The sequence below is a fragment of the Rhinoraja longicauda genome, chromosome 9 (assembly GCF_053455715.1).
Source record: "Rhinoraja longicauda isolate Sanriku21f chromosome 9, sRhiLon1.1, whole genome shotgun sequence".
Taxonomy (NCBI): Eukaryota; Metazoa; Chordata; class Chondrichthyes; order Rajiformes; family Arhynchobatidae; genus Rhinoraja; species Rhinoraja longicauda.
The window spans coordinates 40,361,224-40,384,354 of NC_135961.1; the positions used below are offsets into that span (position 1 = coordinate 40,361,224).

General features: G+C 43.0%; 2 protein-coding genes across 5 annotated transcripts; one reads left to right on the plus strand and one right to left on the minus strand.

Moving 5' to 3' along the window:
* The first annotated feature begins 620 nt into the window (after positions 1–620).
* Positions 621–20,647, plus strand: LOC144596652 (cystatin-like). 2 transcript variants are annotated; one of them, XM_078405263.1, is made up of 3 exons: positions 621–944; positions 2,928–3,035; positions 18,704–20,647. In XM_078405263.1, the coding sequence occupies exons 1-3, from the start codon at positions 675–677 to the stop codon at positions 18,731–18,733; spliced, it is 408 nt and encodes a 135-aa protein (XP_078261389.1). In that variant the 5' UTR covers positions 621–674; the 3' UTR covers positions 18,734–20,647. The 2 variants fall into 2 exon arrangements, with proteins under 2 accessions (XP_078261389.1, XP_078261388.1); XM_078405262.1 differs by lacking the exon at positions 18,704–20,647 and adding an exon at positions 3,919–4,168.
* Positions 5,313–22,424, minus strand: LOC144596650 (cyclin-dependent kinase-like 4). Of its 3 annotated transcripts, XM_078405260.1 has the most exons (10): positions 22,091–22,356; positions 19,906–20,207; positions 16,201–16,322; positions 15,586–15,658; positions 15,266–15,356; positions 14,302–14,502; positions 13,787–13,875; positions 10,891–10,947; positions 9,241–9,375; positions 5,313–5,542 (listed from the first exon to the last, which is right to left on the minus strand). In XM_078405260.1, the coding sequence occupies exons 2-10, from the start codon at positions 20,071–20,073 to the stop codon at positions 5,447–5,449; spliced, it is 1,032 nt and encodes a 343-aa protein (XP_078261386.1). In that variant the 5' UTR covers positions 20,074–20,207; positions 22,091–22,356; the 3' UTR covers positions 5,313–5,446. The 3 variants fall into 3 exon arrangements, with proteins under 3 accessions (XP_078261386.1, XP_078261387.1, XP_078261385.1); XM_078405261.1 differs by lacking the exon at positions 10,891–10,947; XM_078405259.1 differs by lacking the exons at positions 5,313–5,542; positions 9,241–9,375 and having other exon boundaries at positions 10,524–10,947; positions 13,787–13,896; positions 22,295–22,424.
* Positions 22,425–23,131: the final 707 nt, after the last annotated feature.

Sequence of the window (23,131 nt, forward strand, 5' to 3'; positions counted from 1 at the left end):
CTGATTGAGAATGATCAGCCATGATCACATTGAATGGCGGTGCTGGCGCGAAGGGCCGAATGGCCTCCTCCTGCACCTATTATCTATTGTCTATTGTCAATATGAACATGGTTGAACATCTAAAATCAGTACCCCATTCCTGCTTTTTCCCCATATCCCATGATTCCTTTAGCCCTAAGAGCTAAATCTAACTCTCTCTTGAAAACATCCAGTGAATTGGCCTCCACTGTCTTCTGTGGCAGAGAATTCCACAGATTCACAACTTTCTGGGTGAAGACGTTTTTCCTCATCTCAGTCCTTATTCTTAAACTGTGACCTGTGGTTCTGCACTTCCCCAACTGTGGGAAAAAAATTCCTGCATCCAACCCCGGACTGCCCTGCCCGGCCCTGGACTGCTCTGCCCGGGCCCCGCCCTGCCCGCCATCGTCGTGCGTGAAGCGCCCGAGGTGGGAAACAGTTCGGAAAAAAAAGCGCCGCCATTCCAAATAAGGTTATCGGGTGTCAGGTGCCGTGACTGGCACTCTCGTTATTGGAGGGAGGGGTGCGAGGGGCGGGGTCTGCTCGCTGACCCCGCCCTCATGCCGGCTCTATAAGGAGGAGCCGCGCGTGCTGTAGGCGACAGTTAGCGGGATGGGCGGTGGTTGGGCGGTGGTTGGGCAGCGGGAGAGCGCGGGATGGGCATGAGGGCGGTGCTGGTGACAGCGTTGGCGGCGGCGCTGGTGGCGGCGCTGGCCGGTCGCGCACGCGCGTGCGGTAAGGCGATGTTGAACGCGGGGCTCGGGAGGGAGTCGGCGCCGTCGCCGCCCCTGGGCACGCCCACTGACATCTCGGTGGACAACGCCAACGTGGTGAAGGCCGCCAACTTCGCCATCGCCAAGTACAACATGAAGAGCAACGACGTCTACCTCTACAGATCCCAGAGGCTGGTGTCCGCCAAGCAGCAGGTGGGTGGGACACGATCTGAGAGCCGTACTCCGTCAAACAGGCCGTTTTGCCCATCGTTTTTGTGCTAACCCTACTTCCATTTGCCTGCATTTCTTCCTATCCATATATCGCACCGACTCGATAACTGGCGAGTTCGTGTTGTTAGAAACATAGAAAATAGGAGGAGGCCATTCGGCCCTTCGAGCCAGCACCGCCATTCATTGTGATCATCCACAATCAGTAACCTGTGCCCAACTTCTCCCCATATCCCTTGATTCCACTGGCCCCCAGAGCTCTATCCAACTCTCTCTTAAATTCATCCAGTGATTTGGCCTCCACTGCCCTCTGTGGCAGACAATTCCACAACTCTTTGGGTGAAAAAGTTCCTTCTCACCTCAGTTTTAAATGGCCTCCCCTTTATTCTAAGACTGTGGCCCCTGGTTCTGGACTCCCCCAACATTGGGAACATTTTTCCTGCATCTAGATTGTCCAGTCCTATAATTTGATATGCCTCTATCAGATCCCCTCTCATCCTTCTAAACTCCAGTGAATACAAGCCTCCTCATATGACAGTCCCACCATCCCAGGGAGGGTTCACCAGTAAATTATAATATTATCAAATCCATTGGGAACACAAATTACTGAGTGGCTTTAAAGTGTGTAAAACATAATGACATTGCTTTCTCTTGAAGAAGGGTCTCGACCCAAAACGTCACCCATTCCTTCTCTCCTGAGATGCTGCCTGACCTGTTGAGTTACTCCAGCATTTTGTGAATAAATTGCTTTCTCATCAGCACTGTCCCCTTCAACCAGCACAAGTGTTAACTCTGTTTTACTCTTTCCATAGAACCTTTCTCTGTCTGTCATTTTCTGGCAATTGGAGGTGTTGGTGTGGCATCAGTCCCAACCTATATATTTGGGGGACTGGGTCTCTTAAACTGGGCAGCAAATGTTGGCACAGAATGCCATATCCCCTGCAGAGCGAGGCATTTAGCTTTCGTGGGTATGTCCGTGTGGTGTGCCAAAGTACGTCAAACCAGACCAACTTTTGTGTTGGAATAATGAAAGTTATGAGAAACGTTCCCAATTCAGTGTAATTCGTGACGATCAATGGCATAGCTTGTCCAATTACAATAGTCAAATAGGGGTTGTATTCTCTAGCTTTACCTACATTTTTTAACAACATTTTATAAGCATTTTTAAAAATATGTCACCAACAAAAAATGTTGGAAATTCACAGCAGGTCAGGCAGTGTCTGGAGACCACCGAGCTAAGGCAAACCTTCCCTACAGACTACAGAAGTGTTGCACTAGAGAAGTGATGGCGCAGCAAAGTTTTGCACACAAATTGGAATAAATAACCTTGTAATATAATTGTAATTGGTCATGGCCAAGACATTGGGGTTTTCAGTTTTCTGAATGCTATGCTTTTTTTTCTTTTAAGTCCATTGAGAAGCTGAAAGAGCCTCTGCTGGATTGTACACTGGATTCTGGAGTGGGTTTGGATGTCTCAGCATGCGAGGTTACCAATGAGCCACTGGCAATGTCGGCAAGAAACGTGCTTTACAAATTGTAACCGTTCGTTTTGAATGTGTATTCAATTGTCATGTATTTAGAATTTGCCAAATAATTTGGAATTTGTGTTTAACTGGTATAGTGGACCTTTGCACAAGAAAGTTTAATTACATCGTGGTCAGAAATCTGAAATGGGCTGCTCTTCAGTTGTGCACAGTGGGGTTACCAGGAAACTGAAGAACTGCACAAAACTTTTGGCCTCAAGATTCACTTCCAGTGGTGCGACTAAAAGTGTAATTCAAATTCTGTAACATCTGATGGAAATTTCTGTATTTGCATTATTTAATATAGGCCAGTGGGGAAATCAATTTTATGCTGAAATAAATTGTAGAGAGCAAAGTGACACCGTTCCCACGTTATGATGAATGCTTCGTGATTTTTACAATTCAGTGATTGATGTTGTGATTTTAAAATTTGGTCTGTCATCAGATGGTTAGTGGTGTGATGTTCTACATTGAAATGTATATTGGGAAAACAGAATGCCGGAAAACTGGAACTGAAAAGGCGGATAGCTGTGCTTTTGTTTCACCGATGGAGGTAAGGCTTTAACTGTGGTTACATTGTGACAAACATGGAATTAATGATTAGCAGAACAAAATAGCACCCCCCCCCCCCACAAATATTTGAAGAAAATCATTACCTGGCTTGTCAGTAGCATCTGCTTCAACCCCTTGAATACATACCTAAAACATTTTTCTTGTATCAATTCCAGTGCTATATATGTTGACTAGTGCTTAAAATAAAAATAAGCTGGCTATCTGTTTTGGAGTAGTAATAAATGAGTTCCCAGTACAGTAAAATTCTGACCATGGGTCACAGTTGGGACTTGGGTACCTGACGAGCAGCTTTTCTGGACAACTGGTGCTATTCCTCTTTTAATATTGCGGAACAGCTTTAATTTGCTTTTTAAAAAATGTGACATGGTAATTTTCCAATGAGTTTAAAGAACATTGGAAGGCGGCCAATGCCTGACCCCTCCCCCATGTGTTAGTGCCTTGGAAGCTAAATGCCAGGCGTTGGGATCTCAGATCGGGGATTACAATGAATCCTTGTTTAATGGATTTTGGTTATAGCCAATACCATCCCGACTCACAAGGCCTCACCAGCCCCGGCTTCCAATGCTCGCAAGGTGCTTTACATGAGTAATATCAAAACGGCAATTGACTCGATGCCACATTAGAAATGGCCCCCAAAAAAATTTGATCAAAGGATAGGTTTAAAAAGGTTCTTGAAGAGCCAGGTGTTTAGAGCGGGAAATTTTAAACCTAGTGCCTTGGCAGCTGCCGGCACCAGCTGCCAACAGCGCAAGGTTGATGTAGAAAGTTCATTCTGTGCTTAACTATTCTTTAGCTGATACAGAACGATTCAGGTGTAACCGAAAATGTTTTGGGGAAAAATGACTGATTTTCCAATTTTTCAGGTACTACATTGCAACTTTAAAGTTCTCACAGTCCCTTGGAAGGACGAATGTTCTTTGATAAGTGATACATGCTCATCAATCCAGTGAATTATGCATTAAAGTTGAATTGTGGAATTTTGACTGTCTATTACTAAAAGTCTTATTGTGCTATCTGTATACCAATCAAACTTTTTCCTCATAGAAATCATGTTATTCAAATATGGTATGCTGTGGAATTATTGTAGCTTCTGTTAATGCTGAATAAACTATCTTAACATGAATTTGAAAATATGATTCTGACTCTGAAGAGATTGATATCATTCTGGACTCCATCTCCCGCTCTACCTAGTTTTCACCGCCATACAGGCATCCCTGCATTTTATTTTCTGTTTAGGGCTGCTCATAATCCTGATCTCCTTGTGATCTACAATTGTGCAGTGAGCATGACACACTTCAATGTAAGGTGAAGTTTTGTTGAGAGAAAACATCAAGTCAGTCCAAATACATACTCTGGGTGCAAATGAACACGTACACCTTCACAGTAATGGACCTATTCCAGAGTTGACCCTAGTTAATGTCTTTTCCTTTATCTCAGTTTTAATTTCATCCTCGAATAAAGATCTATACTAGAGAAACTGCTTTCTCTAAGCATGCTGTTCTTGTACTTGGCTTTTTGGATGGGGTTGGAGTGAAATATGTTGTTAATTAGCAATTTGGGCTAAAGGGCCAATCTGGGAGAAGGAAATTGAGTCACTGGATAAATCCAAGCTGGTCTGTGGACGTCATAAATTTTAGTTGAGAGATACAGTGTGGAAATGTGTTATTTGGCCCACAAATCCATGCTGACCAGCTATCACCCATGCACTTGTTCTACCCTACCCCCTACAGACAATTTACAGAAGCTAATTAATCTACAAACCTGCACATCTTTGGAATGTGGGAGGAAACCCACACGATCACAGGAAGAACATGCACACTCCATACAGACAGCACCTATAAATCAAGATTGAACCTGGGTTTCTGGTACAACGCTACTGTTGTGCCACCAAAGTCTCCAGCCTATTCATGAATGTAAATTAAGAAACAGCTGCTAAGGCTGGAAATACGCAGAAGGGTAGGCTGCACAATGCACATCTCTGCTTGGGTGTAGCCAGACCTGTTGAGTATTCTCGGCGTTTTCTGTTTTTTGCCTTGAAATATAAAATTGGGATGGACCATGTGCATCTAAGAGCAAAGTGAATTTGCAGATGTGTATTTACGATTGAGTCAAGCACATTTTTGGTGGTCAACCCATAGATGATCAAACGCAAATCCCACTTCTGTTGCGGCATTTAATTTACTCTTTTATTGCCATGTTAAAATAATCACATTTTGAGTTTAAGAAACACAAACAAGAGCTAAATACAAACCTTTTAAAAAAAAATACAAGAATCAAATTTACAGAATATAACACATCACAAATTAACATCCATAAAGGCATTTCAGTCATATACAAATCTTGAATACATTTCTCCTTCAGTTCAGGACCATACTGAAGTGATGGTGTGTGTTAGATGGTGGGCAGGTGATCATACTGCTGGTGACGAGCCTGCCTCCTGGGATCTGGTGCCGGAGAACCATTATTACCAGGGAGCTGAGGCAGAAGCTGATTAAAAATGATAGAACAAACTAATAAATATAGCAGAAGTGCACATCATGTCTGCTGTCGTCCTTGATTTTAATGCCATGGTTACATCCCATCTCTAAAGTATAGGAGAGGTCAGGGGAGTGGTTAAAATCATAATTCATTATTCATGGAATAATACTAAAGTTCAGGCTGTAGAGAGTTTGAACCAACTCAACCTTGGATCTTCCAACCCCCAACCTCGCACACATTGTGGGGGGATATCCCCTTCGATTTTAAAGGACACACCTAGATCTGACATCCCCTGGTTACAAAATAAATCCCTTTCGCCCATAAAATTATGGGGATTTCTCTCCAGAATCCCTGTCTGCAGTCGTGGAGATAATTTCCAACTTCATCACATGGTGATTCTGGAAGATTACAAGATTTCTAGGAAGTTGAATTAAAATAAGCCCTTGCACGTATACCAATTCCAGACCAATTTTCCTCCGGGGATGAATAAAGTTCTATCATATATACAATAACACAGAAATAACAGCCATGTGCATCACTCGTTATTGGGACCCTTCCACTCTTTGCAGTTCTCATGTTAGTGAGCGTTCTCAACTTTAATCAGAATTTGCTAGTTAAAACAGTTTGTTAATTTGGAGTTTATACTTCATCAGATACAGTTTAAATTACAGAATAAAAGAATAATTTTTGATTGATGACAGATTATAGTTAAAATGCGAGGATTATAATTAGATGGATTACTCTAGACATTTTTAGTAAGCTAATTTGATGCTGCATATAGCTAATGCCAAATACACAACAGTGACTCCCTCACTTTAAGAAACTCAATGGGTTACTCTTTAAAGAAAATACATAAAATGATGGAGTAACTGGTCCCAACCCAAAACGCCGGCTTTCCATGTCCTCCAGAGATGCTGCCTGACCCACTGAGTTTCTCCAGCACTTTGTCTTTTTTTGTAGGTTTTTTTTTTGCATCTGCAGTTCCTTGTGTCTCCAGGCTACTCTTTAAAACCTATGTCACAGATGATAGTTTCTTTCTGAACATGTCGCAGCTGCATTATTCACATGTTGAGCTTGGCAGAATGGGTCAGCACTTTTGAGGAATTTAATATCTACATCAGCGAGCATCTGAACTTCCCTCAGTTCTTTTTCATTACAGCAGAATTGATCATGCTGTTTAAATATTCAATAGACAATAGGTGCAGGAGTGGGCCATTCAATATGGTCATGGCTGATCATTCTCAATCAGTACCCTGTTCCTGCCTTCTCCCCATACCCCCTGACTCCGCTATCCTTAAGAGCTCTATCTTGCTCTATCTTGAATGCATTCAGAGAATTGGCCTCCACTGCCTTTTGAGGCAGAGAATTCCACAGATTCACAACTCTCTGACAAAAAGTTTTTCCTCATCTCCGTTATAAATGGCCAACCCCTTATTCTTAAAACTGTGGCTTAAATTATTCTTAAACATTCAGAAGTGTTGCCTGTTGCATTAGGAGAGGGATGTCAGTTCGCTGGTCAATCCAAACGACTAAAGAAGGCGATCGTTGGTGGCCTGCAGCAGCCTTGGGCTTGCCGGAATCGGACATAGCCCTAAAGATCTATGGGCCTGGACCTTGCAAATGGTGCCAAAACATGGTGCCTCTTGCATGTGGGCTCAGTGGACTATTTATATACACTTTGCTAATCAGGATGTGCTTAGCTATGGCAATAATTAACTGGACTGTTCGTAAAGAAAGAATTTCACCTTGCATTTGCACATCTATATACTAAAACTCTCGTTTGTTTGTTCCTGAACTACAGCCAGAATGGTAAACGACAGCGCAGCAATTTTAGTCCTACCTTACTCACCATCATCCATTTGGTGCTAATGGAAGAGGTTTCATTGAAATCGGTGTTATATTTTTAAAGTTATTCACATTTTAAAGTTTAAATCTATCTCCTAGGAGGGAGGAAAAGGGGAGTTGAGGGGGATGGAGTGGGGAGTGGAAGGGAGGAGAGGGTGCTGCACAAATGAAGGAGAGGTTTGGACCCAACGGATCCACTTGGTCTAGTGTGACAACACTTCTGAATATTTAAACAGCATGATCAATTCTGCTGTAATGAAAAAGAACTGAGGGAAGTTCAGATGCTCGCTGATGTAGATATTAAATTCCACAAAAGTGCTGACCCATTCTGCAAAGTACAATTGAACCATTGAATATTGAAATCACAATGGTCAGCATTAGCAGACCTCCCAACCGTTCCGAATTTGGCGGAAAGTTTCCGCTTTCTTACTTCATTTCCGCCATTCTGATTTCGCCTCACATTTTTCCACAAAACACACGCCTCACTGCTGTACTCGCCTCGCCGCTAGCCTGGCCTCACTGTTGTACTCGCCTCGCCGCTAGCCTCGCCTCGCCGCTGTACTCGCCTTGCCCCGCCGCTGTACTCGCCTCACCGCTGTACTCGCCTCGCCTCACCGCTGTACTCACCTCACCGCTGACCCAGCCTCGCCAATCGCCTCACCGCTGGCCTGGCCTCGCCGCTGGCCCAGCATCGCTGCGGAGTGTGAGGCCCGTTGATGTTGAGAGGGGATGGGGAGGGGGGGGTTGGGATGCGGGGGAGGGGGGCAGTGGAGTGGGAGGAGGGAGTGGGGGTCGGGGGGAGGAGGCGTGGGGGAGTGGATTTGGGGGGAAAGGGGTGGAGGGAGTGGGGGGAAAGGGGTGGATGGAGTAGGGGGGACGGATGGGGGACTAGGGGGGAGGGGTGGGGGGAGTAGGGGGGGTGGGAGTTGGGGGTAGTGGGGAGAGGGAGTTGGGGGGACATGGACCGTTGTGATTTGCTGTTGAAGACCACTGGAGCAAGTATGTCTTCAATTAAATTGGGTATGTGCAATTTTTTTAAATGAAACTCTTCATAACTTAGTCATACATTTTATGACCATTGTTCTTTTATTCAATACCAAGAGAATTGGGATGTGTAAGGAAAAAGCAAAATAGAAAAAACAAAACAAAATAATTTTTTCTTTGTTGTAAAAAGTATTTCTGTTCAATAACCTTTCTATAATAGTAGAATATACTCATGATAGGCCTGACATTGTACATGTAGTCCAAGAACTACAGACTGTTGGAAATAACAGTTGTTTTTCACATGTGAATGTAGCGCAAACACGGACGCGCATTTGGCGTGCATACTTTTATTTTGCTGAAAAGTTGCATTACGTGCCATATTATGAATTTTGATGTAAAATTCTGAATTTTGGACATCAAAATTCTGAATTTTGGACATCAAAATTCTGAATTTGTAAGATCAATTGTTGGGAGGTCTGCATTTGGTTCACTGAGTGACATTTCCCAGCTTCCTTGAACTTGTCTGGGCCCGGTTTCCATGCTCCCTTAAACATGTGATGTGGTAAGTCTCTGGATATGGGTTCCAAATTGAAATTAAAACAGAGACAAGGGAGAAAACATTGAGCACAGTAGAGCCTGGAATGGTGCAAAGGTGTAGACACAGGATCTGCAGATGCTGGTTTACGTTATCGACCCACTCTCAGATAACAAGTGATCCGATCCTGGCCCCATGAAGTTACATTTTACCTCATGGTCCAAAGTTGATTTTATTTTAAAGTATTTTCTTTCAGGTTATTTAAATTTAATTCATTTTTTTCACTTTTCATTTATTTTTGTAGTCAACATATACTTAATTTGATAAATTGGGCAATGTATACCTGCTGCCTTTTTCGATTCCGGCCATCAAACCCCTGCTTGGATTTCTCATTTTCGTCTCGATATATATCAAAATAGGGGTTTTCAATCAACTCTTCACAGTTACATCTGTCCACTGGATCAATTTCCAAACAATTCTAAGTAAAAAAGGCTTGAATCATTTACTACCGCATAAAACAATTTTGTAGAAACAATGGAAAGAAATTGAATCTAATGAATTCAATTTGTTTCTTATATGCATCAATGATTTTTCCTAGATTAGGTAGCTTCAATTATGATTTTGGGTGGAAATGTGCCCACCAGGAAATTGGGCACCAGCTAGGCACTTACATGCATATTCATCATAGCATGGGGGTAAATGAGTCAGGAGATAGTTGAGGCAAGTACTAGAATAATTAAAAGACACTTGGACAGGTACATGGATAGGAAAGGTTTAGAGGGATGTTGTCCAATGTGGGGAAATGGGACCAGCGTAGATGGGGCATCTTGGTCAGCATGGATGAGTCAGGCCGCAAGGCCTATTTTCCCTGCTGTATGACTCTATGTCTAATGTTTTACAGTGTGAATGAATTATGTCGATATGATAGAACTTTACGTCGTAGCACAGAATTTCCATTCATTAACAGCATAAAGCATTGCTTTTCAGTGTGACGTTTGACTTTTGGTGCACATTCACATTACAATCAGGAGTACTATGGCCTACCTTGTTGTAGTTGTGTCTGTTTACCTACTACTCTGCTGACATTTGAACCTCTCCTGCCAGGTCTGAAACATCTACACCCCAGAATACTAAGCTGCCAGTCCTGCTTGTCCCTCAGCCATGCTTCCATAATTGAATTTGGTTTTGAGATAGTTATAGTTTAGAGATACAGTAGGCCCTTCAGCCCACCAAGTCCACGTTAATTATCAATCACCTGTTCACACTGGTTCTGTTATCCAACTTTTGCATCCACTCGCTGCACACTCGGGGCAATTTACAGAGGGCCGATTAACCTACAAACTCGTACGTCTGGGGTGTGGGAGAAACGGGAGCACCCAGAGGTGAATCTCTGACCCAATGGATGAATATCACACCACAACGGTTTAGAGTAGTGTGAAACTCACCCGGACTTACCCTGTGAGGACACTGACTGAGACACATCCATAGGAGATGGAGGCAGCCACTTCCTGCCAGGCACTTCCTCCAGTAGGTCCTGTGAACCCCCAGCACATGGGACATCCCTCCTGGCATGTTACACTGATGGGAGGGGCAGGTAGTTGTCACCAAATGTAAGGGTTCCCTCCCTCTCGCCGGCAGCCCCCCTCTCTGCCATGGCAGCCATGGTGTGCCGGCTATCAGAGGGAGGGCACCTTTAAAGGTTGATGTCCTTCCTGGATGTTCTGGATCAAGTGGTTACTTGCTGCATTACATTGGGTAGGCTCCACACATGGCCCTTTTCAACACACGCCCTTATAAACTGCCCTAAAGCTATTCTGATGCATTTTTGGCTAACGTTGATTTCTGAGGGATACCCACTGGTCATTAGTGTTACACACTGGGCTTGTGGGGTCACCCACAGAGGATGGAATCCAGTGAATAGGCTCCAATACCTGAAAAGAATAAAATATAAACATAGATTACGCATCCTACAGTTTGAGGAGATACTTCTCACCTTCATGAAAAGCAGGGCCTGAGGGTTTAAGTTTGGAAACTTCTCTTCTAAAGGTTCCTACAGAAATTGACATATTCTATAATATATGGAAAATTTATCAAATTTATCAAATAGTAAGGAAGACAATCTGTACAGTACACTCTTAATATTTATATGAAAAGTATAATTTTAAAATTATCTTTTGTTGATTAAGGAAAATAGTGTCATAAAGTCATGCAGCACGGAAACAGGCCCTATGGCCCAACTCGTCAATGCCGACCAAGATGACCCATCTAAGATAGTCCCAGCCTTGAACTACCTCCTCCAGCAGCACAGTTCATATACCCACCAGCCTCTGAGTGAAAATGTTGCCCCTCAGGTTCCTATTAAATCTTTCCCCTCTCACTTTAAACCTGTCCTCTGGTTATTGATTCCTCTGCACTGGGTAAAAGACTCTATGCATTCACTCTATTCCTCTCATAATCTGGAAACTAATACTTCAGATAGGCTGATTACAATTCCCAAAAATCCAATGCCAAATTCTGTCAAAGACACGCAGATGGAACAGCTCCCACTAGCCAGAGCCTCACACGTTTTGTTAGGTCATGGTACAATCCCTTCCACTTAACATTCAAGTGTCTATATGTGAACAAGACAGCTGCACCCCCTCTCCTGCCTCTCACACGTGAGAGAACTTGCAGCAATAGTATATCACATGTGGTTAAAGTGCACATTCTCAGGTTTTATTAAAGGCCATTTTTATACCTTTGATTTTTTTTGTTGATCTTTTTTTGTTTTTTGAGATACCGCGCTGAAACATGCCCTTCGGCCCACCGAGTCCGCGCCGCCCAGCGATCCCCGCACATTAACACTATCCTACACACACTAGGGACAATTTTTACATTTACCCAGCCAATTAACCTACGTACCTGTACGTCTTTGGAGCGTGGGAGGAAACCGAAGATCTCGGAAAAAACCCACGCAGTTCACGGGGAGAACGCACAAACTCCGTACAGACGGCGCCCGTAGTCAGGATCGAACCTGAGTCTCCGGCGCTGCATTCGCTGTAAGGCAGCAACTCTACCGCTGCGCCACCGTGCCGCAATGTGCAGTGCCGCCCATTAAACCATGTAGAAATTACAGCTGTGTTTATACATAGTCCCCCGATTTCAGGGCACCATAATGTTTGGGACACATGGCTTCACAGGTCTTTGTAATTGCTCAGGTGTGTTTAATTGCCTCCTTAATGCAGGTATAAAAGAGCTCTCAGCACCTAATCTTTCCTCCAGTCTTTCCATCACCTTTGGAAACTTTTATTGCTGTTTATCATCATGAGGACAAAAGTTATACCCATGAAAGTCAAAAAAGCCATTATGTGACTAAGAAACAATAATAAAACTGTTAGAGACATCAGCCAAACCTTAGGCTTACCAAAATCAACTGTTTGGAACATCATTAAGAAGAGAGCACTGGTGAGCGTACTAATCGTAAAGGGATTGGCAGGCCAAGGAAGACCTCCACAGCTGATGACAGAAGAATTCTCTCTGTAATAAAGAAAAATCCCCAAACATCTGTCTGACAGATTAGAAACACTCTTCGGTGTGGATTTGTCAATGGCCACTGTCCGCAGAAGACTTAATGAACAGAAATACAGAGGCTACACTGCAAGATGCAAACCACTGGTTAGCCGCATAAATAGGATGGCCAAGTTACAGTTTGCCAAGAAGTATTTAAAAGAGCAACCACAGTCTGGAAAAAGGTCTTGTCTTGTGGACAGATGAGACGAAGATTAACTTATATCAGAGTGATGGCAAGAGCAAAATAAGGAGGAGAGAAGGAACTGCCCAAAATCCAAAGCAAACCACCTCATCTGTGAAACACGCTGGTGGGGATGTTATGGCCTGGGCATGTATGGCTGCTGAAGGTACTGGCTCACTTATCTTCATTGATGATACAACTGCTGATGGTAGTAGCATAATGAATTCTGAAGTGTATAGACACATCCTATCTGCTCGTTCAAGCAAATGCCTCAAAACCCATTGGCCGGCGGTTCATTCGACAGCAAGACAATGATCCCAAACTCCCAAACATACTGCTCAAAGCTAAAAAATGGTCAATTCTTGAGTGGCCAAGTCAATTACCTGATCTGAACCCAATTGAGCATGACTTTTATATGCTGAAGAGAAAACTGATGGGGACGAGCCACCAAAACAAGCATAAGCTAAAGATGGCTGCAATACCGGCCTGACAGAGCATCACCAGAGAAGACACCAAGCAACTGGTGATGTCCATGAATCGCAGACTTCAAGCAGTCATTGCATGCAAAGCATATGCAAAACAAAACCCTAAACATGACTACTTTCATTTACATGACATTGCAGTGTCCCAAACATTATGGTGCCCTGAAATGGGGGGACTATGTATAAACACTGCTGTAATTTCATGGTGAAACCAAAATGTATAAAAAATACCCTTTAATAAAATCTGACAATGTGCCCTTTAACCACATGTGATTTTTTCTATTACAAATCTCAAATTGTGGAGTACAGAGGCAAATAAATAAATGATGGGTCTTTGTCCCAAACATTATGGAGAGCACTGTTTGTGTGTGTGTGTATGCGCGTGTGTGTATGTGCGTGCTTGTGTGTGTGCAAGTGAATGAATCACAGTTTCCATTGACAGCTGTCGCTGTATGGCTGACCACCAGTAACTGCAAAGTTCTCCTGGATGGTTTGATGGGCCAAGGCACTTTGCAATAAAGCAATGTCTTCAATTATGTAACCTGGGCCTCAGTTGGAGATCACAATACTATGGCAACTTTAAAATTAGCATTGAGATAAGGTGCTACTGAATGTTAAGACTCTGACCAGACCAACTTAATTTCTAGATCCATTGTCTTCAACACTGCACCACTTACCATGTCCTCAGGATCTGCCTCAGGTATACATACACCCAGGAAAAGTTGATTGCTCTGGAATACCTGCTCATGTCTTGGGATAAGTTTACCTGGAAACATAATAGGTCTGCCTGACACAATTAACATTATATATAAACCTATGTCATATTAACAGGCCTTTGACAGTAAAGAGATGTCCAACACTATAGTACATAACTATAAGGTGAGAGGCGGGAGGTTTCATAAAGATATGCGGCGCAAGTTATTAAACAGAGAGTGCTGGGGGCCTGGAAAACATTGCCAGGGGTAGTGGTGGAAGCAGATAGGATCTTAGTGTTTAAGACGCTTTTAGATAGGCACTTAGAAGTCAGGGAATAGAGGGATATGGATCATGTACAGACAGATGCGATCAGTTTAACTTGACATCATGTTCGGCACAAACATTGTAGGCCAAAGAACCCATTTCTATGCAGTCCTGTTCTATGTTTTGTGTTCTAATATAAAGCTGACAATTGGAAGATGAATCACCAGCTCACCCAGGGTCCTTATTATAAAGTAGATTTGGTCCAGATCTGATTTCCCGGGCCACAATGCCTGTCCAGACACGAGCTCGGCAAAGACAACACCAAGAGCCCAGATGTCCACTGCTGTCCCATACTGGCTTTCTCCCACAAGTAGCTCAGGTGCTTGATACCACCGGGTCACTACATGCTCAGCGTAATCATCCCATCGATCTGCTGTGGGAGAAGGTAAAATTTATATTGTTTCACAGAAAACGGTCAAAAAAGTTTGTTTGTTTGTTTGATCCTGAACTACAGCCAAAACGGTACACAATAGCGCGACAATTTTAGGCCCACCTTACGCACAGTCGTCCCTTTGGTGCTAATGGAAGAACTTTCATTGAAATTGGTGTAATATTATTAGTTATTCACATTTTAAAGTTTAAATCTATCTTCTAGGGAGTGAGGAGAGAAGAGGGGGGAGAGGGTGCTGCACCAATGCAGGAGAGGTTTGGGCCCAACGGGTCCACTTGGTCTAGTATGACTCTAAAATGTTTAATGGAAAATAATCCATGTTTGAAACTTTTCTGCAGGTTGTTTTGTGGACATCCATGTACATGATGTGGAGCACTCAGAGATATATGTCCATCAGTCCATTGGTTATTGCTTCGTTTAAGATCAACTGATGGGAACCGCTGTTCACAAATTAATCTGATTGGAGAGCATGCAAAGTATTTCACTGTACCTTGGTACAGGTGACAATAAGAAACCTTAACTTAAACATGGGACATGACCTCTGGAGTAGGTCTTACCTGGAGAGTAAGATCTAGTTATGCATTAGTTAAAAGTCCTGCAAAAATGAGGTTTAGGAGGGAATTTCACATCACCAGATAATAAGAGATTGAAAATCAGGGGAAAAGTGAAATGTTTCTCCATGTAATATTGTATCAGTTTAGAATGTCTTTTTAATCTGAAACATTCACAATGAAATACAACATACTTAGCATCCTGGTAAATCCAAAATCACACAGCTTGATAATCCCTTGTTTAGTAATCAGAATGTTTTCTGGCTTGACATCTCGGTGAATACACTGAAAAAGTGTAAATAGTTTGTCAAATTTATTGCACTGAAATTTATTGCACTCTAATATCCTTCGATATTAGAATTATTTTTAAATTGCGTGATTAAAATCTATAAAATAAACGGACAATTAGTGACGTTGACAGTATAAATCTGTCAGGATGGTAGATAATATGACCCCGTGCATAAAAACAACTGGATTGTCTGAGAATAATGATGTCAATATAATCGTGACTTACATTGTGTTTATGGCAAAAGCTTATAGCTTGAAGCATTTGCCACATGATGTTTTTAACCATTGCTTCTGGTAACCTAAACCAGAAAAATATTAATTACCTTCAAGAACACCAATTATATCTTCAAAATATTTTCAAAATTCTGAATGCCCAGTGCTTTGCCTTCTAAAAAAATAATGTTTGCTTTAACAACAGAGGAATAAACCTTTGGTTAAGTTGATTAGTACAGGTGTCAGAGGTTATGAGGAGAAGCCAGGAGAATGCGGGGAAGGAGGAAGAGATAGATCAGCCATGATTGAATGACAGAGTAGACGATGGGCCAAATGGCCTAGTTCTACTCCTATCCCTTATGACCATAAGTTCTTGGCACCAGTGTAATAAATGTTTTAAATCTTACAGCTGGGAAGTTTATCACATTATATCATCTCGAGGGGGACAAAAGCATAAAATAACAAATATTTTAACAGATTTCATTTGAAAGACTGCGTAGAAAATGTGTTTCTTTTTAATAATGTATGAGGATTCAATAATTTTCATCTTGAATTTATTTTTCTATGTACATCTTTGTCATCTGGGTGAAATATTTATAGTCAGACATGCAAGTTGAAATGCTCTTACCCTCTGGGATACCTCTCCAGCTCATTTAACACACTGTAATCATAGTACTCAAGCACGAGATGCAATTTACGTTTTCTCCTGAATACTTCAAGAAGATTCACTAAGTTATCATGTTTTAATTGCTGTTACAAAGATACAAATAAAAAATAGTAATTAAGTTATAGTCTACATTTTTCTTCACATTTAGCAACAGTGACAGTTCAGTGCTAATCTCTACAACGAATCAGGTGATTTTTCACAAGAGAACTTAAAAACAAAGGGAATCGGATAGGTTCCTCAATATTCTTTGGATGTTTCCTTTCTTTATATAACTTCTTCAAGTTTCCTTTGACCATCTTCTACATTACTATACATTTAATTTAAGCTTGTTTCTTTATTTTTTATTTAATCCCTATATTCTTATTGATCTAGGATGTTCCTTCTGCATAAAAACATGTTAATTGTAAGTCAGACACTTGGTCCTTCAAACCACTTAATAAAATGATGGTACATTTTTATCTACCTGTGGTAATCTCTCATCTCTTGCGCATACATTTTTAACTCTGCCGTAAATATATTCTAACACTGCTTCCACTGCTCTTTAATGAAATCAGTTCCAAAACTTCATAACTCAATGAAAAATTCACCTCCTTTCTATCTTAAGTGGGCAACCCATTATTTCTAAAGAGCGCAGGAAAGAACTGCAGATGCTAGTTTAAATCAAAGGTAGACACAAAATGCTGGAGTAACTCAGCGGGACAGGCGGCATCTCTGGAGAGAAGGAATGGGTGACGTTTCGGGTCGAGTGCCTTCTTCAGACTGAAATTTCTAAAGAGCGAACAGTTTGGGCGGCACAGTGGTGCAGCTGTAGAATTGCTGCCTTACATCGCCAGAGACCCAGTTCGATCATGACTATGGGTGCTGTCTGAATGGAGTTAGTACGTTCTCCATGTGGCCACCACATAGGTTTTCTCCAAGTTCTCCGGTTTCTTCCTATACTCTGTAGGGCGTGCAGCGTAGGTTTACTAGGTTAATTCCCGGAATGGCGGGACTGTCATATGTTGAAAGACTGGATCTGCTTGGCTTGTATACACTGGAATTTAGAAGGATGAGAGGGGATCTCATCGAAACATATAAGATTATTAAGGGGTTGGACACGTTGTAGGCAGGAAACATGTTCCCAATGTTCGGGGAGTTCAGAACCAGGGGCCACAGTTTAAGAATAAGGGGTAGGCCATTTAGAACAGAAATGAGGAAAAACCTTTTCAATCAGAGAGTTGTAAATCTGTGGAATTCTCTGCCTCAGAAGGCAGTGGAAGCCAATTCTCTGAATGCATTCAAGAGAGAGCTAGATAGAGCTCTTAAGGATAGAGGAGTCAGGCGGTATGGGGAGAAGGCAGGAACGGGGTACTGATTGAGAATGATCAGCCATGATCACATTGAATGGTGGTGCTGGCTCGATGGGCCGAATGGCCTCCTCCTGCACCTATTGTCTATTGTCTAAAGACATGCAGGTTAATTGGCTTCTGTAAATTGTAAATTGTCCCTAATGTGTGGGACAGTGCTAATGTACGGGGGGATCGCTGGTCGGCATGAGTTCGGTGGGCTGACGGGTCTGTTTCCACACTGTATCTTTAACGTCTAAGGCGATCTCTCGTTTTCGAATCTCCCACAGGATGAAACATCTTCTCTAAATGGCACCCTATCAAGATCCCTGAGGACTGAATGTTTCAATCATGTCATCTCTCACTCCTGAATTCTATCAGAATTTTAAACATTCCTCACTGCGGCTCAATCTATTAATTTGTCAAACCTCTTCCACTAATTCTATCAGCATTATCTTTAATGAAATAAAAATAAAATTCTATTTCATAGAAAAGTTGTATGTCAATACTAGTCACACAGGGATTCCTAGACATACAAAGTATAATTCCATTGTACAACATCCCACACATTCTTAAAGTAGGTTTAGGTTTGTCAGGGGTGGCATTTTACTGAAGGCTTGCTTTGAGAGTGTGTGTGTTCTGGCATGTCTCCCACCCTCACTAGTCTCTCTCTCTTTCCTCTCACTCTTCCCCCAGCTCTCCCTCATCAACCTTCACTCATACTAGAGAGAGCCTATGTATCTGCATACATACTGCTGCCATGGACTCCTTGCCTCTCGGTCCTCTCCACTTGCAATCTCACCTGACTAAGCTGTTCTTTTTTTATTAAGCTGAGCCAGGGGGTGGAAGGGAAGGAAATCAGGGTTGCTCAAAGGAACAGAATTAGGGAACCTGAAGTTAATAGGACTTATTGAGGTTACGGAGATGGTGGCAAGCACACAGAGAGATTTGAACGATGTAAAATAACATTGTGAGAGGTTAAAAATGCAAAAGCATTTCCTCTGTCATAGAGTCGTAGAGAAATACAGCATAAAAACAGGCCCTACAGCCCATCAAGTCCATGCTGAGCATCAACCACCCCCATTCCCTTATTAATCCTATTGTTTTCTTCTTCCTATGTTCTCATCAACTTTCCCCAGGTTCCACCACTCACCCTACGCAAATTATAGCGAACAATGAAACTAGCACACAAATAGAGGGAAACCGGTGCACCTGGAGGAAATCCACATAGTCGCAGTGAGAACGTGCAAACTCCACACTGACAGCACCCAAGGTCAAGATCGAACCCGGATCTCTGGCAGTGAGGCAACTGCTCTACCCACTGCACCATTGTGCCCCAATGGACTGTTCAAACAGCACAATTCACACCACGGTTAATAAGATCTTTTACATCACAGAATTAATCAACAGACATAAACTTCATAAGAATGTACGAAATAGAAGCGGATAAAGTAAATACAAGATTACAAAACATGGTGTGGAGATGTATTCTAAAGGAATCAAAAATGTAAATGGAGATAATAATGTCTGTCATTACTGGTAATGGTGTTGTCATGTGTATTGAGATAGTGAAGAGCTTTTGTCTGAAAACTTAGTCTGAAGAAGAGCCTTGACCCGAAATGTCACCCATTCCCTCTCATCAGAGATGCTACCTGTCCCACTGAGTTACTCCAGCTTTTTGTGTCTATCTTTGGTTTAAACCAATATCTGCAGTTCCTTCCTACGGAAAAGCTTTTGTAAGCATGCTATCCAATTAACTAACCTGAACCCCATCCAATTAAATCAGATAATAAGTGCAGTCAAGCTTCAGACAAGTACAACAGGTAGAGCAAAGAGAAAGATACCAGCGTGCAAATAGTTTAGCGGTATCGTAGTGTTACAGTTCCAGAGAAAAAAATCTAAGATCTGCAATGTAGAAACAAGGAACTGCAGATGCTGGTTCACAAGGGCCATGGACCAGACTGATTCTGGTAGGTGGAGAAAACTGGAGAAGAGGTGGAACAAAATCTGCCAAGTGATAATGTAGGACCACAGAACTGCAGATGATGGTTCATACACAATGGGACACTAAGTGCTGGAGTAACTTAATGGGCCAGGCAGCATTTCTTGAGAAAATGGATAGGCAGCATTTCTGGTTGGGACCCTTTTTCAGCACTCTGTGTCTTCTGTAATGAGGTAGGTTGGAAGATTGGGAATACACACCAACTGATCGAAGCACAGTTCAGAAGTACAGTTTCTCCAACAAAATGAATACTTACATTGTGCACAAAATATAGAAGGAATGTAACACTAAACTATTTACTAATAACAACTAAAAACGTAAATATTCTTTAAGCCATACCTTTAACATGCGGATTTCTCTCATAGCTATCTTCTTTATCAAGGGATCATCTTCTGACTCCACAAATATCTTGATGGCGACAACATGCCCTGTATCCTTGTTTCTGCTTTTGAACAATACTCCGTAAGATCCTTCACTAATTTTTGCAAGCTTTTCATACTTTTCCATTTATTCCCAACAAATATTTGAGTGAATTGTTTGATTATTGTCACTTTGTCCAATTCAGATTAAACGGACCCATCTCTTGCAAAGTGCAAAACAAATCCAATATTTATGATGATGGACTATTTGCAGTTAGTTACCTGTAAATAGAGAGGGGGAAAGCATACACTATTGGCTTCAATGTATCCACAGGGTAGAATGTTAAACTGTTCTGGGGGAAAGGGGGAGCAATTTTAATGAGACATCATCAAGCAGGGGTTAGAGTGTCACAGCCAGGGAATTAACAACTTGAGCATTAGAAAAGGCTTTCAACTACATGACACGACATTATGATGCAATTAATGTATGTATATATAGCCTGCAAGAATGTCAGAAGATTTTTTGCAGTTCCTGTTTTGTCTATATTTTTTACTCTGAATAAAGTTGCGGATAGTTTGACTACCCCAACCAAGGGAGAACAAAGAGGAAGAAGTTTTAACTTTATTGCCTTCCATCATAATGAGGAATCCGGAATCCACTGTGATGGATGTTTATGTTAACTTTTATTTTATGTGGTTGTGCGTCTTGTTGCTTTTCACTTAGTATGGCTGTATGGTAACTCAAATTTCACTGCACCTTAACTGGTACATGTGACAATAAACTGACCTTGAAACCTTATTTTGATTTTTTTTTAAACTGCATGATCAATGGGGAAGCAGTGATTGTTCAACTTAAGGGAAAGTAAAGATGCGACTAAACAATTATGCAGGACATGGATAATGACAACCAGACTTTGTCAGGAAGGATAGAAGGAACTGCAGATGCTGGTTTACAAAAAAAGACCATGCTCTGGAGCAACTCAGGCAGCATCTCTAGAGTACATGAAAAGATGACGTTACGGGTCCTGAACTGAAGCGTCACCAATCCATGTTCTCCAGAGATGCTTGATTAGTAAAGGTGTCAGAGGTTATGGGAAGAAGGCAGGAGAATGGGGTTAGGAGGGAAAGATAATCTGCTATGATTGATGGGCTAAATGGCCTAATTCTGCTCCTATCACTTATGATTTTATGCTGTCTGACCCACTGAGTTACTCCAGTACTTTGTGTTTGTTGGGAAAGAATGGTGCATGTATGGTGATGCATCCGTTAGATTACTGGATGAACCAACAATCCAGACACCTGAATTCAAATTACACCATGGCTGCTGCAGAATTGTTTCTGTTAATAATCTGGAATTATAATCACAAAAGATAATGGATTTGTTTAAGAACCCATATTTTATTTTAAAGATACAGCATGGAAACAGGCCCTTCGAGTTCACGTTCTATGTCACTCCACTTTCTCCACTCCCTACACACTAGGGACAATTACCCTCCAAACCCACATGACTTTGGAATGTGGGAGGAAACCGAGCACCCAAAGGAAATCCACGTGGTCACAGGGAGAACGTGCAGACTTCACATAGACAGCACCTGAGGTCAGGGTAGAATATGGATAGGTGATGTATTGAGTCTGGACTCACCTTCCAAAGAACAAACCCTTATCTCCAATCCCCTGTAGCCCTTTGGGCCCCTGCATTGAATTAAACTATTTCAGACCACCAGCCGCCCCTGTTTCGTTAAACATACAGTGACACAGCTGATGGAGCCGCAGCCTCAAAGACCCAGGTTTGACCCTGACCTCGGGTGCTGTCTGTGTGGAGTTTGCACATTCTCCGTGTGACCGCGTGGGTTTCCTCGGGGTGCTTCGGTTTCCTCCCACATCCAAAAGACCTGTGGGTTTGTAGGTTAATTGGCCTCAGTAAATTGCCCCTACTGTGTAGTAAATTGATGCAAAATTGGGATAACAGAACTAGTGTGAACAGATGATCGATGGTTGGCATGGGCTCGATGGGCCCGTTTCCATCAGTAACTGCTCTCTCAGGAATTCAGCATCTGCAGCTCCATGACAGCCCTGCGTTCCTCTGTCCTGCTCTGGTCACCCTAGACTCGATGGGGCGAAGGGTCAGCTTCCATCCAACCAACAAACCGGTCATTCTGAAGCACCTTCACCCCTCGTCCTCCCTCACGGACGCTGCCCGACCTGCTGAGCATCCGGCCGGTGTTCCCGGCGACCGCCCCACTGCACTGAGACGAGGAGACGGGAGGCGGAGGGGAGAGCTGAGTCCGAAGGAGATGAACGGCTGCGCTCGCCGCCGGACGACTGGTCGCTCCCCGTGCCAGCCCCGCCGCGCCCCGAAATAATCCCACCTTGGCCCAATCGCCAGCCGCTCTCTCCCCCTCACGTGATCCGGAGCCTCACCACGTCCGCCCATCCACATCGCGAGCGGCCACGCCTGCGGAAGGATACACGGCAGCGCGCTGCTTACGGGCAACGGGCGTTGCCACGGAGACAACGCGAGCACCGACGGTTCATGGGGTGGATGAAGGAGGGAAGGGAAAAATAAATTAAACTGCGGACAATTCAATCAAACTGCAACTGAAAACGATGGAAGAACTGCACGTGTTGGATGTAGACGTTTAGTGGCTCAGCTGCACGAAACTGACCAGTAACCAGGGCAGGAGATCGGGGTGCACTGCCTGGTTCTGGTTGATTACTGCGCAAACACCCTCATCAGTGGGTATCTCGCGCAGGTCGGAGTGAGCCGTTTGGGCCCCTGCATTGAATGCATTGCCTGTCAATCCATGGACGGTAAGCAGCTGCAGATGCCCGCATCCTGGGATAAAACATAAAGTGAATGACAGTTCTATGTTGTCCCACTTTGGCATCCACTCCCTACACACTGGGGGCAATTTACTGAGGGCCGATTAACCTACAAACCCACGCGGCTTTGGGATATGGGAAGAAACCCACGCAGTCATGTTGAAAATGGGCAAACTCCGCGCAGACAGCACCCGAGGTCAGGATCGAACCTGGATCGCCGGTGTTGTGCAGCAGCAACTCTACCCGCTGCCCACTTAGTATTGGAGGAACTCAGCGGGCCAGGCAGCATATGTGGGAGGGAATGGACAGATCAGGACCCCTCTTCAGACTGATTTTGGTGGGAGGAGAAAGCTGGAAAAGAGGTGGAACAAAACCTGGCATGT